The sequence below is a fragment of the Eleutherodactylus coqui genome, unplaced genomic scaffold (assembly GCF_035609145.1).
Source record: "Eleutherodactylus coqui strain aEleCoq1 unplaced genomic scaffold, aEleCoq1.hap1 HAP1_SCAFFOLD_53, whole genome shotgun sequence".
Taxonomy (NCBI): Eukaryota; Metazoa; Chordata; class Amphibia; order Anura; family Eleutherodactylidae; genus Eleutherodactylus; species Eleutherodactylus coqui.
In genome coordinates, this window is record NW_027101708.1 from 487,525 (window position 1) to 507,075 (window position 19,551).

The 19,551-nt window shown below is 49.0% G+C and overlaps 1 protein-coding gene across 1 annotated transcript in view; it reads right to left on the bottom strand.

Annotated features, from left to right (window-relative positions):
* LOC136590905 (mycocerosic acid synthase-like polyketide synthase) overlaps positions 1–19,551 on the bottom strand; it is a 157,979-nt gene that overhangs the window by 75,859 nt on the left and 62,569 nt on the right. Inside the window, 1 exon segment of the mRNA XM_066588427.1 lies at positions 12,347–12,414. Within this exon segment, the coding sequence (XP_066444524.1) occupies positions 12,347–12,404 (58 nt within the window). The 5' untranslated portion in view covers positions 12,405–12,414.

Here is a 19,551-nt window from a genome sequence, read left to right on the forward strand (position 1 = left end):
GGCGCTAATTCTTCTGCGCTTAGAATTGAATAATCGAATTGGGACCAATTACCTTTTCCTATTTATGACATAATTAGAGATGAGCGAGCATCAAAATGCTCAGGTGCTCGTTACTCAAGTCGAACCTTTCGCGATGCTCGACGGTTCGTTTCGTTCAACACCATTGAAGTCAATGGGCAACTAGAGCATTTTTGTATATCGCCGATGCCCGCTAAGGTTTTCATTTGTGAAAATCTGGGAAATTCAAGAAAGTGATGGGAACAACACAGAAACGGCTAGGGCAGGCGAGGGGCTACATGTTGGGCTGCATCTTAAGTTCCCAAGTCCCACTATTCAGCCACAGTAGCGGCAAGAGTGCCCCCCCCCTCCCAACAATTTTTACTTCTGAAAAACCCTCATTAGCAAGGCAAACCTTAGCTAAGCACCACACTACCTCCAACAAAGCACAATCCCTGCCTGCATGACACTCCGCTGCCACTTCTCCTGGGTAACATGCTGCCCAACCCCCCCTGCACGACCCAGTGTCCACAGCGCACACCAAAGTGTCCCTGCGCAGCCTTCAGCTGCCCTCATGCCACACGCTGGCCTCATAGCCACACCACCCTCATGTCTATTTATAAGTGTGTCTGCCATAAGGAGGATCCGCAGGCACACACTGCAGAGGGTTGGCAGGGCCAGTCAAGGTGTCGCATAGCTCAATCCACACTGCAAGGGGAAAGCCTTCTGCGCTCTGCCCCCTACCCAAGTCAGTCAGTGTCTTTGTGCTAGACAGGTCAAACACCGCGATGGGAGCTAAGTTTGCACCAACAGCATAGGTGGGTCCTAGGAAACCCAAGACATGAACAAAAATTGATCTGACCGGCCAAACATGGCAGACTTGCACCGCGGCCACGACATAGGCCTCGGCCCCCAGCTTCAGCAATCCTAGGCAGGAAGTGGACTTTCACTGCACCCAGGACATAGGCCTCTGCCCAACCCTCAGCAATCGCAGGCCTACAGCGGATTCCAATGCTAGCGTAGCTCTGCACATCTCATTAGAGCTGTATTGCTTCTATAGTTTGTCCCAATGCAGTGCCCTGGATAGTAGAGCTAACGTCAGATTAAATACAGGTGGGCTTCGGCCCACACTGCATGCCCCAGTCAGACCTGGGTTTTTTATAAATAGTCACAGCCAGGTACAACTCCGCAATGGGAATTCAGTGTGGACCGACAGCATGGGTGGGTCCCAGGAAGCCACCGGCGGTACATAAATTAATCCCATTGCATTGCCCTGCACAGCTGAGGTAACGTCAGATAAAATACAGGTGGGCTTTGGCCCACACTGCATGCCCCAGTCAGACCGGGTTTTTTAATACATAGACACAGGCAGGTACAAATCCCCTTTGTGAAGTCTCTGTGGACCCACAGCATGGGTGGCTCCCTGGAATCCACGGGCGGTACAAAAATATATCCCATTACAGTGCCCTGGACAGCAGAGCTAACGTCAGATTAAATACAGGTGGGCTTCGGCCCACACTGCATGCCCCAGTCAGACTGGGGTTCTTTATAAGTAGACACATGCAGTTACAACTCCGTGTGGACCGACAGCATAGGTGGGTCCCAGGAAGCCACCGACGGTACATAAATATATCCCATTGCAGTGCCCTGGACAGCAAAGCTAACATCAGATTAAATGCAGGTGGGCTTCGGCCCACACTGCATGCCCAAGTCAGACTGGGGTTTTTTTATAAGTAGACACAGGCAGGTACAACTACCTATTGTGAAGTCCGTGTGGACCGACAGCATGGGTGGCTCCCTGGAACCCACCGGCGGTATATATATATAAATCCCATTGCAGTGCCCAGCACAGCTGAGGTAACGTCAGGTTTAATGCAGGTGGGCTTCGGCCCACACTGCATGCCCCAGTCAGACTGGGGTTTTTTATAAGTAGACACAGGCAGGTACAACTACCTATTGTGAAGTCCGTGTGGACCGACAGCATGGGTGGCTCCCTGGAACCCACCGGCGGTACATAAATAAATCCCATTGCAGTGCCCAGCACAGCTGAGGTAACGTCAGGTTTAATGCAGGTGGGCTTCGGCCCACACTGCATACCCTGGTCAGACTGGGGTTTTTTATAAGTGGACACAGGCAGGTACAACTCCCTATTGTGAAGTCCGTGTGGACCGACAGCATGGGTGGCTCCCTGGAACCCATCGGCGGTACATAAATGTATCCCATTGCAGTGCCCTGCTCAGCAGAGCTAGCATCACATACAATGCAGGTGTGCTTCGGCCCACAGTGCATGCCCCAGTCAGAGTGGTAATATGTACCTTAACAGTAACCGCTTTGGTGGGAATGTGGTGGCGACTGCGGACCTAGTAGCGTGGTTTTATTTAGTTGGCTTTCGGAATGTGGCCAGGATTAAGTGGGCCGTGGCGGGAGGATGGTGGGGGGCTCTCTTGTTGTGTCGGTAAAGGTGAAATTCTTGGACTGCCACAAGACGGACCAATGCAAAGGTATTTGGCAAGAATGTTTTCATTGTTGGAGGAGGAGGGGGATGTTTTTGAGGCACTACGTGTCCTCTCCACGTGTCCGTAACATTTCAGCGGTAGCATTAGGGACAGGCCCCAGTAACATATCAGCTAACATGTCCGCTGGTGGAGAAGAGAAGTCCTCAGAATGTGTCATTTTCATGGAGTGAGGAGATTGGGAGGAAGGAGGAGCAGCAGCCAGAGGATTCAGAGTTGCAGCTGTGGACGGCGTCGAAGACTGGGTGGTCGATAGATTGCTGGATGCACTTTCTGCCATCCACGACAGGACCTGCTCACACTGCTCATTTTCTAATAAAGGTCTACCGCGTGGACCCATTAATTGTGAGATGAATCTGGGGACCCCAGAAACTTGCCTCTCTCCTAATCCCGCAGCAGTCAGATGCGATACACCTGGAGCAGGAGCTCGGCCTGTGCCCACACCCTGACTTGGGCCTCCGCGTCCTCGCCCCTGTCCACGTCCTCTAGGCCTACCCCTACCCCTCAGCATGGTGTATTACGAGATTAGCAGAAACAGAACGCTGTAATTAAATGTGCCGCTCATTGGCCTGTGGTTGGAGGCTGACTTCGTGTACGTAACGCACTGCAGAGGCAGGCAACAATTATGCTCAAGGCTGGGTATAAATTCAACAACTACTACCCCCAGCAGAGACGCAGTAAACTGAAGGCAGTGACAGGCAAGCCTAATATTGCATTTTTTTGAAGTTTTTGGGAACAACCACACTGCCTGTGATATACACTGTATTTCGATTTCACTGTTGGAGGCTGACTTCGCGTACGTAACGCACTGCAGAGACAGGCAACAATTATGCGCAAGGCTGGGTATTAATTCAACAACTACTACACCCAGCAGAGACGCAGAAAACGGAAGGCACTGACAGGCAGGCCAAATCTTGTATATTTTTTAACTTGGTGGGAACAACCACACTGCCTGTGATATGCACTGTATTTCGATTGCCCTGTTGGAGGCTGACTTCGCGTACGTAACGCACTGCAGAGGCAGGAAACAATTATGCACAAGGCTGGGTATTAATTCAACAACTACCACCCCCCGCAGAGACGCAGTAAACTGAAGGCAGTGACAGGCCGGCCTAATATTGTATTTTTTGGAAGTTTGGGGGAAAAAGCCCACTGCCTATAAAGCCAGTATACCTCTTTCCCTGCCTCACCAGTACTGCCCCTATACTGAGTAAAATGACTGCAGACTGAGGACGCTATGGTCTGCACGCCCGATATACAAAAAAAAAATTGTGCAACACTGCTAAAAGCAGCCTCAACAGTACTGCGCACGGTCAGATGTGGCCCTAAGAAGGACCGTTGGGGTTCTTGAAGACTAAAATAACACCTAACACTCTCCCTATAGTAGCAGCAGCATCAGCAGCACTGTCCCTGATCTATGTCAGCATGCATCTATGGCAAGCTGCGGGCGGGGCAGATTTAAATACTCAGGTGTCATCTGATCTCCCCAGCCACTCACTGCAGAGGGATGGTATAGGGCTGGAACGTCACAGGAGGAAGTTGTAATGCCTTCTATGTCTTTCTATTGGCCAGAAAAGCGTGCAAATTTCTCAGAGATGAAAGTGAAAGTAACTCGAATATCGCGTGGCGCTCCTCTCAAGTAACGAGCATCTCGAACACCCTAATACTCGAACGAGTATCAAGCTCGGACGAGTATGCTCGCTCATCTCTAGACATAATCAATGCTTGTGCCAAATTTTAAGTTTTTATGACATTGGGAAGTGAGAGAATTAGATTCCGTGCGTAAAATTTGGACGGTAATTCTTTTGCACTTAGAATCGAATAATCGAGTTGGGACTAGAGATGAGCGAACCTACTCGTTTCGAGTAATTACTCGATCGAGCACCGTGATTTTCGAGTACTTCCGTACTCAGGTGAAAAGATTTGGGGGGTGCTGGGTGGCGGGGGGAGGCATGGCGGAGCGGGGGTAGCAGCGGGGAACAGGGGGGAGCACTCTCTCTCTCCCTCTCCCCCAACTCCCCGCTGCAACCCCCCACTCACCCACGGCGCCCCCCGAATCTTTTCGCCGAAGTACAGAAGTACTCGAAAATCGCGGCACTCGGGCGAAAAAGGGGCATGGCCGAGTACGCTCGCTCATCTCTAGTTGGGACCCTTTAACTTTTCCTATTTATGACATAATCAATGCTCGTGCCAAATTACATCGGGAAGTGAGAGAATTAGATTCCGTAGGTAAAATTTGGGCGCTAATTCTTTTGCACTTAGAATTAAATAATCGAGTTGGGACCTATTACCTTTTCCTATTTATGACATAATCAATGCTCGTGCCAAATTTCAAGTTTCTATGACATTGAGAAGTGAGAAAATTAGATTCCGTACGTGACTTTTGGACGCTAATTCTTTTGCGCTTAGAATTGAATAATCGAGTTGGGACCCATTAGCTTTTCCTATTTATGACATATTCAATGCTCGTGCCAAATTTCATGTTTCTATGACATCGGGAAGTGAGAGAATTAGTGGCAATGATGGAAATCGAAAGATCTACGTTGGGGGGGGGGGGGCTAACTGTTCACGACGCTCACACGCGCGCCATTTATCATAGGATAGATGTACTATGCCCGTAATCTTCCCAGGAGTGTACTCAACAACTTCCCAAAGTTTCATGGCGATCGTATGAATGGTGTAGTAGCGCATAAAGGACAAACAGACAGACAGACATACACACACACAGACACACACCCATACATTCAATTTTATATATAAAAACTAGCTTACCCGTCGCGCGTTGCTGCGAAGACAGACATACATACATACATTCATTTTTATATATCTACATAACAACCAATGACAGCGCAGCTTTCATGTTACCTCAGTGGTATTATAAATAACAACCAATCACAGCGCAGCTTTCATGTTACCTCAGCAGAAAGAGAAATAACAACTAGAGATGAGCGAACGTACTCGTCCGAGCTTGATATTCGTGCGAATATTAGGGTGTTTGGGATGCTCGTTACTCGTAACGAGTACCACGCGGTGTTCCGGTTACTTTCAGTTTCCTCTCTGAGACGTTAGCGCGCTTTTCTGGCCAATTGAAAGACAGGGAAGGCATTACAACTTCCCCCTGTGACGTTCAAGCCCTATACCACCCCCCTGCTGTGAGTGGCTGGGGAGATCTGATGTCACCCGAGTATAAAAATCGGCCCCTCCCGCGGCTCGGCTCAGATGCCTTGTGAGTTAGCTGAGGGACAGTGGTATCGTGCTGGAGCTGCTGTAGGGAGAGCGTTAGGAGTTAGTGTAGGCTTCAAGAACCCCAACGGTCCTTCTCAGGGCCACATCTAATAGTGTGCAGTACTGTGTTAGCACTGTATTTTATTTTCTTTTCAAAATTGGATCTGCAGAGCATTGCGCCCTGCAATAGGGACAGAAGTGGTGGTTAGGCAGGGAGAGTGTTAGCAGTGAGTGTAGGCTTCAAGAACCCCAACGGTCCTTTCTAGGGCCACATCTATCCGTGTGCAGTACTGTCCAGGCTGCTGTTAGCAGTGTTGCATATTTTTTTTTTTTTCTCAAAACCGGCTGTGCAGACCATTGCACCCGGCATTAATACTACAGGGATAGAATTGTGTAGGCAGGGCCAGAAGACATACATTATTCATTGAATAGACGCAGTGTGGCTTTTCCTTTGAAAATCAAGGGAAAAAATTCTATTTCGCCTGCCTCTGACAGTCCTCAGGGCTCTGGGTACGTGTGTGCTGCGTGCAGAACGTTAAAAAAAATCAGACGCAGCCAGCTACGTTTTACTGCAGGCTTGCGCCAATTTTTTTCCTGCATGGGAAATCCCTGATCTGCTGTAGCGAATAACTTTGCATCACTGCAGTTCTGTGACACATTTGCAGGGCCACAACACAGTTATTAAACTTAGTAGTATTCATTGAATACACGCAGTGTGGCTTGTCCTTTAAAAAACAAGGGACAAAATTGTATTTTGGCTGCAGGCTTGCGCCAATTTTTTTCCTGCCTGGGAAATCAAATCACTGGTAATACACCATGCTGAGGGGTAGGGGTAGGCCTAGAGGACGTGGACGCGGGCGAGGACGCGGAGGCCCAAGTCAGGGTGTGGGCACAGGCCGAGCCAGTGCGGTGGCCAGGGGTAGAGGCAGGGCCAGACCGAATAATCCACCAACTGTTTCCCAAAGCGCCCCCTCGCGCCATGCCACCCTGCACAGGTCAAGGTGCTCTACGGTGTGGCAGTTTTTCACAGAGACGCCTGACGACCGACGAACAGTGGTGTGCAACCTTTGTCGCGCCAAGATCAGCTGGGGAGACACCACCAACAGCATGCGCAGGCATATGATGGCCAAGCACCCCACAAGGTGGGACGATGCCCGTTCACCCCCTCCGGTTTGCACCACTGCCTCTCCCCCTGTGCCCCAACCTGCCACTGAGATCCAACCCCCATCTGAGGACACAGGCACTACCGTCTCCTGGCCTGCACCCACACCCTCACCTCCGCTGTCCTCGGCCCCATCCAGCAATGTCTCTCAGCGTAGCGTCCAGACGTCGCTAGCGCCACAGTTTGAGCGCAAGCGCAAGTACGACGCCACGCACCCGCACGCTCAAGCGTTAAACGTGCACATTGCAAAATTGATCAGCCTAGAGATGCTGCCGTATAGGCTTGTGGAAACGGAGGCTTTCAAAAGCATGATGGCGGCGGCGGCCCCGCGCTACTCGGTTCCCAGTCGCCACTACTTTTCCCGATGTGCCGTCCCAGGCCTGCACGACCACGTCTCCCGCAACATTGTACGCGCCCTCACCAACGCGGTTACTGCCAAGGTCCACTTAACAACAGACACGTGGACAAGCACAGGCGGGCAGGGCCACTATATCTCCGACGGCACATTGGGTGAATTTAGTGGAGGCTGGGACAGAGTCAGAGCCTGGGACCGCTCACGTCCTACCCACCCCCCGAATTGCGTGCCCCAGCTCGGTGGTGGTATCTGCGGGGGTGTATGCTTCCTCCACTAAACCACCCTCCTCCTCCTCCTACGCAACCTCTGTCTCGCAATCAAGATGTGTCAGCAGCAGCAGCACGTCGCCAGCAGTCGTTGTCACGCGGCGTGGCAGCACAGCGGTGGGCAAGCGTCAGCAGGCCGTGCTGAAACTACTCAGCTTAGGAGAGAAGAGCCACACGGCCCACGAACTGCTGCAGGGTCTGACAGAGCAGACCGACCGCTGGCTTGTGCCGCTGAGCCTCCAACCGGGCATGGTCGTGTGTGACAACGGCCGTAACCTGGTGGCGGCTCTGCAGCTCGGCAGCCTCACGCACGTGCCATGCCTGGCCCATGTCTTTAATTTGGTGGTTCAGCGCTTTCTGAAAAGTTACCCCCACTTGTCATACCTGCTCGGAAAGGTGCGCCAGCTCTGGCACATTTCCGCAAATCCCACACGCACGCTGCCACCCTGCGGACTCTGCAACATCGGTTTAATCTGCCAGTGCACCGACTGTTGTGCGACGTGCCCACACAGTGGAACTCTACACTCCACATGTTGGCCAGACTCTATGAACAGTGTAGAGCTATAATGGAATACCAACTCCAACTTGCGCGGCGCAGTGGGAGTCAGCCTCCTCAATTATTTACAGAAGAGTGGGCCTGGTTGGCAGCCATCTGCCAGGTCCTTGGAAAATTTGAGGAGTCTACCCAGATGGTGAGCGGGGATGCTGCAATCATTAGCGTCACCATTCCTCTGCTATGCCTCTTGTGAAGTTCCCTGCAAAGCATAAAGGCAGACGCTTTGGAATCAGAAACGGAGGCGGGGGAAGACAGTATGTCGCTGGATAGTCAGAGCAACCTCATGTCTATATCTCAGCGCGTTGAGGAGGAGGGGGAGGAGCATGAGGAGGAGGGGGAAGAGACAGCTTGGCCCACTGCTGAGGGGACAGATGCTGCTTGCCTGTCATCCTTTCAGCGTGTATGGCCAGAGGAGGAGGAGGAGGAGGAGGAGGAGGAGGGGAAGGTGCATGAGGAGGAGGGGGAAGAGACAGCTTGGCCCACTGCTGAGGGTACAGATGCAGCTTGCCTGTCATCCTTTCAGCGTGTATGGCCAGAGGAGGAGGAGGAGGAGGAGGATCCTGAAAGTGATCTTCCGAGTGAGGACAGCCATATGTTGCGTACAGGTACCCTGGCACACATGGCTGACTTCATGTTAGGATGCCTTTCTCGTGACCCTCGCATTACACGCATTCTGGCCACTACGGATTACTGGGTGTACACACTGCTCGATCCATGGTATAAGGAGAGCCTTTGCACTCTCATTCCCGAAGAGGAAAGGGGTTCGAGAATGATGCTGTACCACAGGGCGCTGGTGGACAAACTGATGGTAAACTTCCCATCCGACAGCGCTAGTGGCCGAAGGCGGATTTCCGCGGCCCAGGTAGCAGGGGAGGCGCAGAGATCAGGCAGCATGTACAGCGCAGGCAGGGGAACACTCTCTAAGGCCTTTGACAGCTTTATGGCTCCCCAGCAAGACTGTGTCACCAGGCCCCAGTCAAGGCTGAGTCGGCGGGAGCACTGTAAAAGGATGGTGAGGGAGTACGTAGCCGATTGCAGCACCGTCCTCGGTGACGCCTCTGCCCCCTACAACTACTGGGTGTTGAAGCTGGACACGTGGCCTGAACTCACGCTGTATGCCCTGGAGGTGCTTGCTTGTCCTGCGGCTAGCGTCTTGTCAGAGAGTGTGTTTAGCGTGGCTGGGGGAATCATCACGGATAAGCGTACCCACCTGTCAACCGACAGTGCCGACAGGCTTACACTCATCAAGATGAACAAAGCCTGGATTTCACCAGACTTCTCTTCTCCACCAGCGGACAGCAGCGATACCTAAGTAATACGTAGGCTGCACCCGCGGATGGAAGCATCGTTCTCTTTCCCCATCCAAAACGGGGACCTTTTTGCTTCATCAATCTGTGTATAATATTCATCCTCCTCCGCCTGCTCCTCCTCCTGAAACCTCACATAATCACGCCGAACGGGCAATTTTTCTTAGGCCCACAAGTCTCAGTCATATAATTTTTCTAAACAATTTTTATACGTTTCAATGCTCATTAAAGCGTTGAAACTTTCACCTCAACCAATTTTAATTTTTACTGGGCTGCCTCCAGGCCTAGTTACCAATTAAGCCACATTAACCAAAGCGATTAATGGGTTTCACCTGCCCTCTTGGTTGGGCATGGGCAATTTTTCTGAGGTACATTAGTACTGTTGGTACACCAATTTTTGGGGGCCCTCGCCTACAGTGTAATCAAATTAATTTTTAGCCCACCTGCATTACAGCTGACGTTACATCAGCTGGGTTGGGCACTGCAATTGGATATATTTATGTACCGCCGGTGGCTTCCTGGCACCCACCCATGCTGTCGGTCCACACGGAGTTGTAACTGCATCTGTCCACTTCTAAAGAACCCCAGTCTGACTGGGGCATGCAGTGTGGGCCGAAACCCACCTGCATTAAACATGACATTACTACCTTAGCTGTGTTGGGCAATGCAATGGGATATATTTATGTACCGCCGGTGGCTTCCTGGCACCCACCCATGCTGTGGGTCCACAGGGAGTTGTAAATGCATCTCTTTCCACTTCTAAAGAACCCCAGTCTGACTGGGGCATGCAGTGTGGGCCGAAGCCCACCTGCATTAAACATGACAATACTACCTCAGCTGTGATGGGCAATGCAATGGGATATTTTTATGTACCGCCGGTGGGTTCCAGCGAGCCACCCATGCTGTGGGTCCACAGGGAGTTGTAAATGCATCTGTTTCCACTTCTAAAGAACCCCAGTCTGACTGGGGCATGCAGTGTGGGCCGAAACCCACCTGCATTAAACATGACATTACTACCTCAGCTGTGTTGGGCACTGCAATGGGATATATTTATGTACCGCCGGTGGCTTCCTGGCACCCACCCATGCTGTGGGTCCACAGGGAGTTGTAAATGCATCTGTTTCCACTTCTAAAGAACCCCAGTCTGACTGGGGCATGCAGTGTGGGCCGAAGCCCACCTGCATTAAACATGACAATACTACCTCAGCTGTGATGGGCAATGCAATGGGATATTTTTATGTACCGACGTTGGGTTCCAGGGAGCCACCCATGCTGTGGGTGCACACGGAATTCCCCTTGCGGAGTTGTACCTGCCTGTGATTATATATAAAAAAACGCGGTCTGACTGGGGCATGCAGACACCTTGACAGAATGAATAGTGTGTGGCACATAGGTTCCCCATTGCTATGCCCACGTGTGCAGCTCCAGATGGAGGTGGCACAGGATTGGATTTCTCATTGCTTCTGTACAGCATTGTGGGCTATCGCCCCGCCCCTTTTAAAGAGGGTCGCTGCCTAGCCGTGCCAACCCTCTGCAGTGTGTGCCTGCTTTTCCAGTGGCAGACGCACTTATAAATAGACATGAGGGTGGCGTGGCATGAGGGCAGCTGAAGGCTGGGCAGTGACAGTTTGGTGTGCGCTGTGGACACTGGGTCGTGGGGGGGGATTTGGCAGCATGTAACCCAGGAGAAGTGGCAGCGGAGTGTCATGCAGGCAGTGATTGTGCTTTGTTGGAGGTAGTGTGGTGCTTAGCTAAGGTATGTATTGCTAATGAGGGCTTTTCAGATGTAAAAGTTGTTGGGGGGGCACTCTTGCTGCTATTGTGGCTTAATAGTGGGACCTGGGAACTTGAGATGCAGCCCAACATGTAGCCCCTCGCCTGCCCTATCCGTTTCTGTGTTGTTCCCATCACTTTCTTGAATTGCCCCGATTTTTACAAATGAAAACCTTAGCGAGCATCGGCGATATACAAAAGTGCTCGAGTCGCCCATTGACTTCAATGGGGTTCGTTACTCGAAACGAACCCTCGAGCATCGCGATAAATTCGTCTCGAGTAACGAGCACCCGAGCATTTTGGTGCTCGCTCATCTCTAATCTACACCTAGTTACATCTCCAAGCCCACTCCCTTCATTAGTAGGTAATAGACACTTCTTAGCTATGTCAAGTGGTTCTTCTCTCCTCTTAGTTTATTAGACACCCCGCTGCCTCATATATGAGACTGACTGGCACAGGCTTGAGACCAGTGGCAGAAATTCTCAGGGATATTGCACTGTTGGTTGGGGCATGGTTCCAGTATCTTCATGTTGGCAATTGAATTAATTTCTTGGTACCCATCTGTAGGCTTCATGTTTAACTTTCACAATTTAAAAAGGCTATGTCTCTCTTGAGTTGCCCCAGGTCATGTGGTCTCTGGTCTATAGCATGGTGCTTGCAGAGGGCATGTGGGACAGCAGCCCTGGTTTTGTGCTGGCTTGGGAGAGGGAAATGGGGGGCTGCTTTATGGAGGATATGTGAAATAAATCCTTTGCTTTCACACTTGGGCTCTCAATATCCTGTAGGTTACAGGAACTTAAAAGGTATTTCCATTGCCTTAAATTGCTTCACAAGCGCACTGTACTTCCTGGTTGTTGCTGTCCAGGACATGTGACTCCTGCAGCCAATCACTGGCCACAGCAGTGACCTTCTATAGTCAGTGGTTGGCTACAGCAGTCACATGTCCTGGTCAGCAGCAACAAGGAAGTGCTTGTGAAGGAATTTTCGATAATAGGAAAACTCTGTTAACTATAGTGTAGGGCATAGGACCCTTGTGAAATGATCTCCACTGTATCCTTAGGTTTTGCCCCTCTTCTGAAGGTGTTCCTCAGCTCCAAGTATAATGCTCCACATTTGGTGGTTGTGCTCCTCATCGCCCCCCATGGTGAGAAATCTCTCTACTATACAATGTGTTGTGTAATGTCTCATTTACCTCCTGGGAAATTACATCCTATTCCAACAATTGCTATCTGGTCTTCTAGTTTGTTCATTTCTGCAGCCCTGCAAGACAATAAGACATCATACTTAAATAGAAGCATTACTGTTAGTATAGAACTGTTTAAAGGGAATCTGCCACGTCCTATAAGTACCAAATACTAAGTTATGATGCTTATAAGACAGGGAATGAGGAGTCCAGGGATTCTTAGCTTACTTAGCTGGCTCCCGGTTCCCGCTGTTAGGGAATATATAAAATTGTGTAGCAAGGCCGACTCTAGCTTTATATTTCCTTATATGATCAAAATTGTATGTGCAGCTTTAAGAAAGGCACCCACAGATATTTCATATTAAGTGGTTTCTAGATATGGGCGTAGTCTAGCATAGCTGCTTTAGACGTTTATCTAGATGACACAGCCAGTAGAAAAACCCTTGATAAGAAAGAAATTAATGTCATGGCGTGTTCTCGAATAGCAAAACTAAGATGACAAAGCAGAACTTATGTTCTATAAACATGTTTTTGTAAAAGAAATGCACACTTGTTTTTTTATTGGCTTGGTAGATAGGCATACCCTTTAAATTTAAAATTATAAAAGGTCTGTTGTATGAATATAAATCGGAGATCATTCAGATTACACCAAACTGAGTGTGACGTGTCATGATTTCCAGAGCAGCGTTGCTGCGAAGACAGACATACATACATACATTTCTTTTTATATATCTAGATAACAACCAATCACAGCGCAGCTTTCATGTTACCTCAGTGGTATAATATATAACAACTAGAGATGAGCGAGCGTACTCGGATAAGCACTCCTCGCTCGAGTAATTGGCTTTATCCGAGTACCGCTGTGCTCGGGGCTAAAGATTCGGGTGCCGGCACGGAGCGGGGAGCTGCAGGGGAGAGCGGGGAGGAACGGAAGTAAGATCTTTCTTTCCTTCTCTCCCGCCCGCTCTCCCCTGCTCCCCGCTGCGACTCACCTGTCAGCCGGAGCGGCACCCGAATCTTTAGCCCCGAGCACAGCGATATTCGGATAAAGCCAATTACTCGAGCGAGTACCGCTTATCCGAGTACGCTCGCTCATCTCTAATAACAACCAATCGCAGCATAGCTTACATGTAACCTCAGCTTTATAATATATAACACCCAATCACAGCGCAGCTTTCATGTTACCTCAGCAGTAAGAGAAATAACAACTAATCACAGCGCAACTTTTATTCTGCCTCAGCAATATAAAAAATAGCAACCATTCACAGCGCAGCATTCATTTTACCTCAGCGGTATAATATATAGCAACCAATCACAACACAGCTTTCATGTAACCTCAGTAGTATAAGAACTAGCAACCAATCACAGCACAGCTTTCATTTTACCTCAGCATTATTAATATCCAGCAATTGTCTTGTGAAACGTTCAGCGGATGCATCATTTTGTAGTTGAACACGCATCCCGTTGCTCGTAATGCCTTTTGCTTTCGTGCTTGAGATGGAAATCAAACGATCTTTGTTTGGGGGGCATAACTGTTGACGATGCTCGCACACGCGCCACCTATCGTAGGATAGTTGTACTATGCCACTAATCTTTCCAGGAATGTACTCAACAACTTCCCAAAGTTTCATGGCGATTGGATGAATTGTGTAGTAATGCATAAAGGACAGACAGACAGACATATATTCATTTTTTATATATATATAGATGACATCAGGAAGTGAGAGAATTAGATTCCGTACGTAAAATTTGGACGCTAATTCTTTTGTGCTTAGAATTGAATAATCGCGTTGGGACCTTTTAACTTTTCCTATTTATGACATAATCAATGCTCGTGCCAAATTTCAAGTTTCTATGACATTGGGAAGTGAGAGAATTAGATTCTGTACGTAAAATTTGGACGCTAATTCTTTTGCGCTTAGAATTGAATAATCAAGTTGGGACCCATTAGCTTTTCCTATTTATGACAATCAATGCTCCTGCCAAATTTCATGTTTTTACGACATCGGGAAGTGAGAGAATTAGTGGCAATGATGGAAATCGAACGATCTACGTGGGGGGGGGGGGGGCGTAACTGTCGACGACGCTCGCACGCATGCCATTTATCATAGGATAGATGTACTATGCCAGTAATCTTCCCAGGAGTGTACTCAACAACTTCCCAAAGTTTCATGGTGATCGGATGAATGGTGTAGTAGCGCATAAAGGACAAACAGACTGACAGACAGACAGACACGCATACATTCAATTTTATAAATATAGATTTGACACAAGCAAAGTATAGCTGTTTTGCAGACTTGCTGCGACATCATAATGTGGGGCCCCAAGGCGCATCCTTCGTCCAGCTGACAGCCTAGTAACCCTCCACCAAAAAGGATGGACAGACTTCTCAGAGCTCTATTAAAAGGGTAAGAAAATTTCTTTTTTCTTACGTTTACTATTTGGGGTGTACCAAAAGGCTCAGGGGCCCGGGTGCAAAAGTTCAGCTTACGCGCCCCCCCCCCCCCTCTTTTCCTTTCTCACCGCATCCCCATACCTAAATCATGCTGCATACAACTGCAAAACGAATTTCCGTACATGACTTAGCCCCATTAACACATTTCCTGCACTACAAGAAAATTTGTTTGTAACCCCTTAGGCCACTCTCACACACACCGCTTTTTATTGCAGTACACTGTTCCCATTCATTTGAATGCGATTACTCAGACGTGAGCTCGGAAGCAGTGATTTTTGAGAGCTATTTGTCCTGTTTTTGTGTTTTCTAATGCACTTCTCCACCCATCACAATAATAGGGTGCATTAAAACTGCTTTACCATGCGTTCAAATATGCTGCTCAAAATTGAGGTAAAAACCCCACAATTTTAAGCTGTGTTTTCTGAACGCATGTCTTGGAGCAGCCTTAGCGTTTTTTTGTACTTTTTTTTGTACTTTTGAACCACAATTAAGAAAAACACATGTAAAAAACCTGCATGCGGTATTCAAAAACCACAAACATTTCTAAGAAACTACAAACACTATTAAAAACCGCGTGAGTTTTTGATGCGTTTTTTAATTGTGTGCAAAAAGTGCAATTATATACAGAAAGATATGTAACTTATACCAGAAATAAACAGATAGATAGAGGGAAAGATTATAAAATTTACCACCTCCTCCGGTCTCCTACGCTGCCCGACACTGTCAGTGCACTAGTAGCTGTACCAATCCTGCGTCTGGCAGTTGCGACCAATGACAACTGCAGTCTCTCAGTGGGAGGAATCCGTGCCCGAGGAGTTAGCAGCCTGCTCCCCTGGTAACGGCCCTCTCCGTCTAGAGTGTAGGACCGCCGGCCACGGCGGTCAGGCTGTGGCTGAAAGGTGGCCCACGGGCAGCAGCGGTGAAGCGGCACCTGGCAGGGGTCCATGAGCCCCCATTTGCTGAGGGGCCCGGTTGCCATTGCAACCTCTCATGGTACGCCAGTGTTGGCCGCACACTTAAGGGGTTCACAGGAATGCCTCCACAACATAGTCACACTTCTGTGGCTGCCTGGTCACCAGATTCATCACCAATAGAACATATATATGACCATTTGGGATGCCAACTCCCACAACCTACGAATTTGCATGATCTAGAGGCTCAGTTACAGCATATGTGGACACATAATACCATATGGAACCTGTATGCCTCCATTGTCCCCCATATCACATGTTGTATACAAGCTAGAGGTGGTACAACAGAATACTAGAGCCTCCATGTCCATCCATATTACACATCTTGTATCCAAGCTAGAGACGGTACAACAGGGTACTAGAGCCTCCATGCCCCAATATCACATCTTGTATCCAAGCTGGAGGCGGTACAACAGAGTACTAGAGCCTCCATGCCCGCCTGTATCACATCTTGTATCCAAGCTTGAGGCAGTACAACAGGGTACTAAGCCACAATGCCTGCCCGTATCACATCTTGTATACAAGCTAGAGGTGGTACAACAGGGTACTAGAGCCTCCATGTCCACCCGTATCACATCTTGTATTCAAGCTGGAGGCAGTACAACAGGGTACTAGAGTTCATCCCGCAAAAAACAAAACCAAAAAAAAAAAAACAGCACTCAGAGGTTCCATTGATGGAAAAATAAAAAAACATAATGTCTCCTGCAATGCAGCGACTGAAAAGCAAATCTATAAAAAATATGAATAAAAAAATGGGTGTTTAGTGTATTAAAAAAAGGTGAAAACATTTAAAAAGAATACTGTATACACGTGACCCGTTTAGGACATGGCCTATTTTGGGCATAGTACTTTTGGACAACGATTTTTGTCGGATTTTAATCTTCATTTTCAAAATGTATAACTTTATTTGTTCTTCGATGCGGCCGTATAAGGGCTTGCTTTTTGAGTGGCAAACTGTAGTTTTTAACAGTGCAATTTTTAGGTACATAGACTATATTGTAAAACTTTCAGTTTTTTTTAATGATAGCAGGGAGAGAAAACGCATCAATTCTGCGATAGATTTTTTTTGGGTTTCTTATAGAGATGAGCGAGCGTACTCGTCCGAGCTTGATGCTCGTTCGAGTATTAGGGTGTTCGAGATACTCGTTACTCGAGACGAGTACCACGCGATGTTCAAGTTACTTTCACCTTCATCTCTGAGACATTTGCGCGCTTTTCTGGCCAATAGAAAGACATGGAAGGCATTACAACTTCCCTCTGTGACGTTCCAGCCCTATACCACCCCTCTGCAGTGAGTGGCTGGCGAGATCAGATGACACCCGAGTATTTAAATCTGCCCCGCCAGCGGCTCGCCACAGATGCATGGTGACAGAGATCAGGGAAAGTGCTGTCTTGCTGTAGCTGCTATAGGGAGAGCGTTAGGTGTTATTTTAGTCTTCAAGAACCCCAACGGTCCTTCTTAGGGCCACATCTGACCGTGTGTAGTACTGTTGAGGCTGCTTTTAGCAGTGTTGCACAATTTTATTTTTTTTTGTATATCGGGCGTGCAGACCATAGCGTCCTCAGTCTGCAGTCCTTGTACAAAGTATAGGGGCAGTACTGGTGAGGCAGGGAAAGAGGGAAAGGTGAAAGAGATATACTGTCTATATAGGCAGTGGGCTTTTTCAAAAAAAATTGGGGAAAAATCCTATCTTTGGGCTGCCTGTGACCATCTTCAGTGTACTGCATGTCTGCTGGGGGTAGTAGACCTAATCAATACGCAGCTAAGTGTTACAGCAGGCGTGCGCAAAATTGTTTCCTGGCTCTGCTGTGCCCGTTACATCACTGCCGTCATAGTGCCAGAGGGAAACAGTATACAATAGATACGCTGCATACAGTATCTGTCTGGTGTTTCAGCTCACCATTTAAAAAAATTGAAGCAAAATACTTAAGGCCTACCACTGCCCTTTGGCCACTTGACTGCTTCTGCGCTGTGAATTCCACTAGCTCAGTCCTATGCACCTACGTCTCACTGCAGGCGTGCGCAAAATTGTTTCCTGGCTCTGCTGTGCCCGTTACATCACCACCGTCATAGCGCCAGAGGGAAACAGTATACAATAGATACACTGCATACAGTATCTGTCTGGCGTTTCAGCTCACCATTTAAAAAAATTGAAGCAAAATACTTAAAGGGGTTGTCCTGCGCCGAAACGGTTTTTTAAAAAATTCAATAGGCCCCCCGTTCGGCGCGAGACAAACCCAATGCATGTGTTTAAAAAAAAACCGTTTAGTACTTACCTGAATCTCCGCGCTGCGGTGACTTCTTACTTACCTTACTAAGATGGCAGCCAGGATCTTCACCCACGATGCACCGCGGGTCTTCTCCCATGGTGCACCGTGGGCTCTGTGCGGTCCATTGCCGATTCCAGCCTCCTGATTGGCTGGAATCGGCACACGCGACGGGGCGGAGCTACGCGATGACGCGTAGAAGGGGGCGGAGCCAGAACACCGCTTGTGCCGAGACCCAAGAGAAGGGAGAAGACCCTTCTGCGCAAGCGCGTCTAATCGGGAGATTAGACGCTGAAATTAGACGGCACCATGGAGACGGGGACGCCAGCAACGGAGCAGGTAAGTGAATAACTTCTGTATGGCTCATATTTAATGCACGATGTATATTACAAAGTGCATTAATATGGCCATACAGAAGTGCTTACCCCCACTTGCTTTCTCGGGACAACACCTTTAAGGCCTACCACTGCCCTTTGGCCACTTGACTGCTTCTGTGCTGTGAATTCCACTAGCTCAGTCCTACGCAACTACGTCTCACTACAGGCGTGCGCAAAATTGTTTCCTGGCTCTGCTGTGCCCGTTACATCACCGCCGTCATAGCGCCAGAGCAAAACAGTATACAATAGATACGCTGCATACAGTATCTGTCTGGTGTTTCAGCTCACCATTTAAAAAAATTGAAGCAAAATACTTAAGGCCTACCACTGCCCTTTGGCCACTTGACTGCTTCTGCGCTGTGAATTCCACTAGCTCAGTCATACGCACCTACGTCTCACTACAGGCGTGCGCAAAATTGTTTCCTGGCTCTGCTGTGCGTTCCGTAAGCGAAGTCAGCCTCCAACCACAGGCCAATAAGCGGCACATTTAATTACAGCGTTCTGTTTCTGCTCTACCCGTAATACACCATGCTGAGGGGTAGGCCTAGAGCACGTGGACGCGGGCGAGGACGCGGAGGCCCAAGTCAGGGTGTGGGCACAGGCCGAGCTCCTGATCCAGGTGTATCGCAGCCGACTGCTGCGGGATTAGGAGAGAGGCAAGTTTCAGGGGTCCCCAGATTCATCTCACAATTAATGGGTCCACGCGGTAGACCTTTATTAAAAACTGAGCAGTGTGAGCAGGTCCTGTCGTGGATGGCAGAAAGTGCATCCAGCAATCTATCGACCACCCAGTCTTCGACGCCGTCCACAGCTGCAACTCTGAATCCTCTGGCTGCTGCTCCTCCTTCCTCCCAGCCTCCTCACTCCATGAAAATGACACATTCTGAGGAGCAGGCAGACTCCCAGGAACTGTTCTCGGGCCCCTGCCCAGATTGGGTAGCAATGGTTCCTCTCCCACCAGAGGAGTTTATCGTGACCGATGCCCAACCTTTGGGAAGTTCCCGGGGTCCGGGGGATGAGGCTGGGGACTTCCAGCAACTGTCTCAAGAGCTTTCAGATGGTGAGGAGGATGATGACGATGAGACACAGTTGTCTATCAGTGAGGTAGTAGTAAGGGCAGTAAGTCCGAGGGAGGAGCGCACA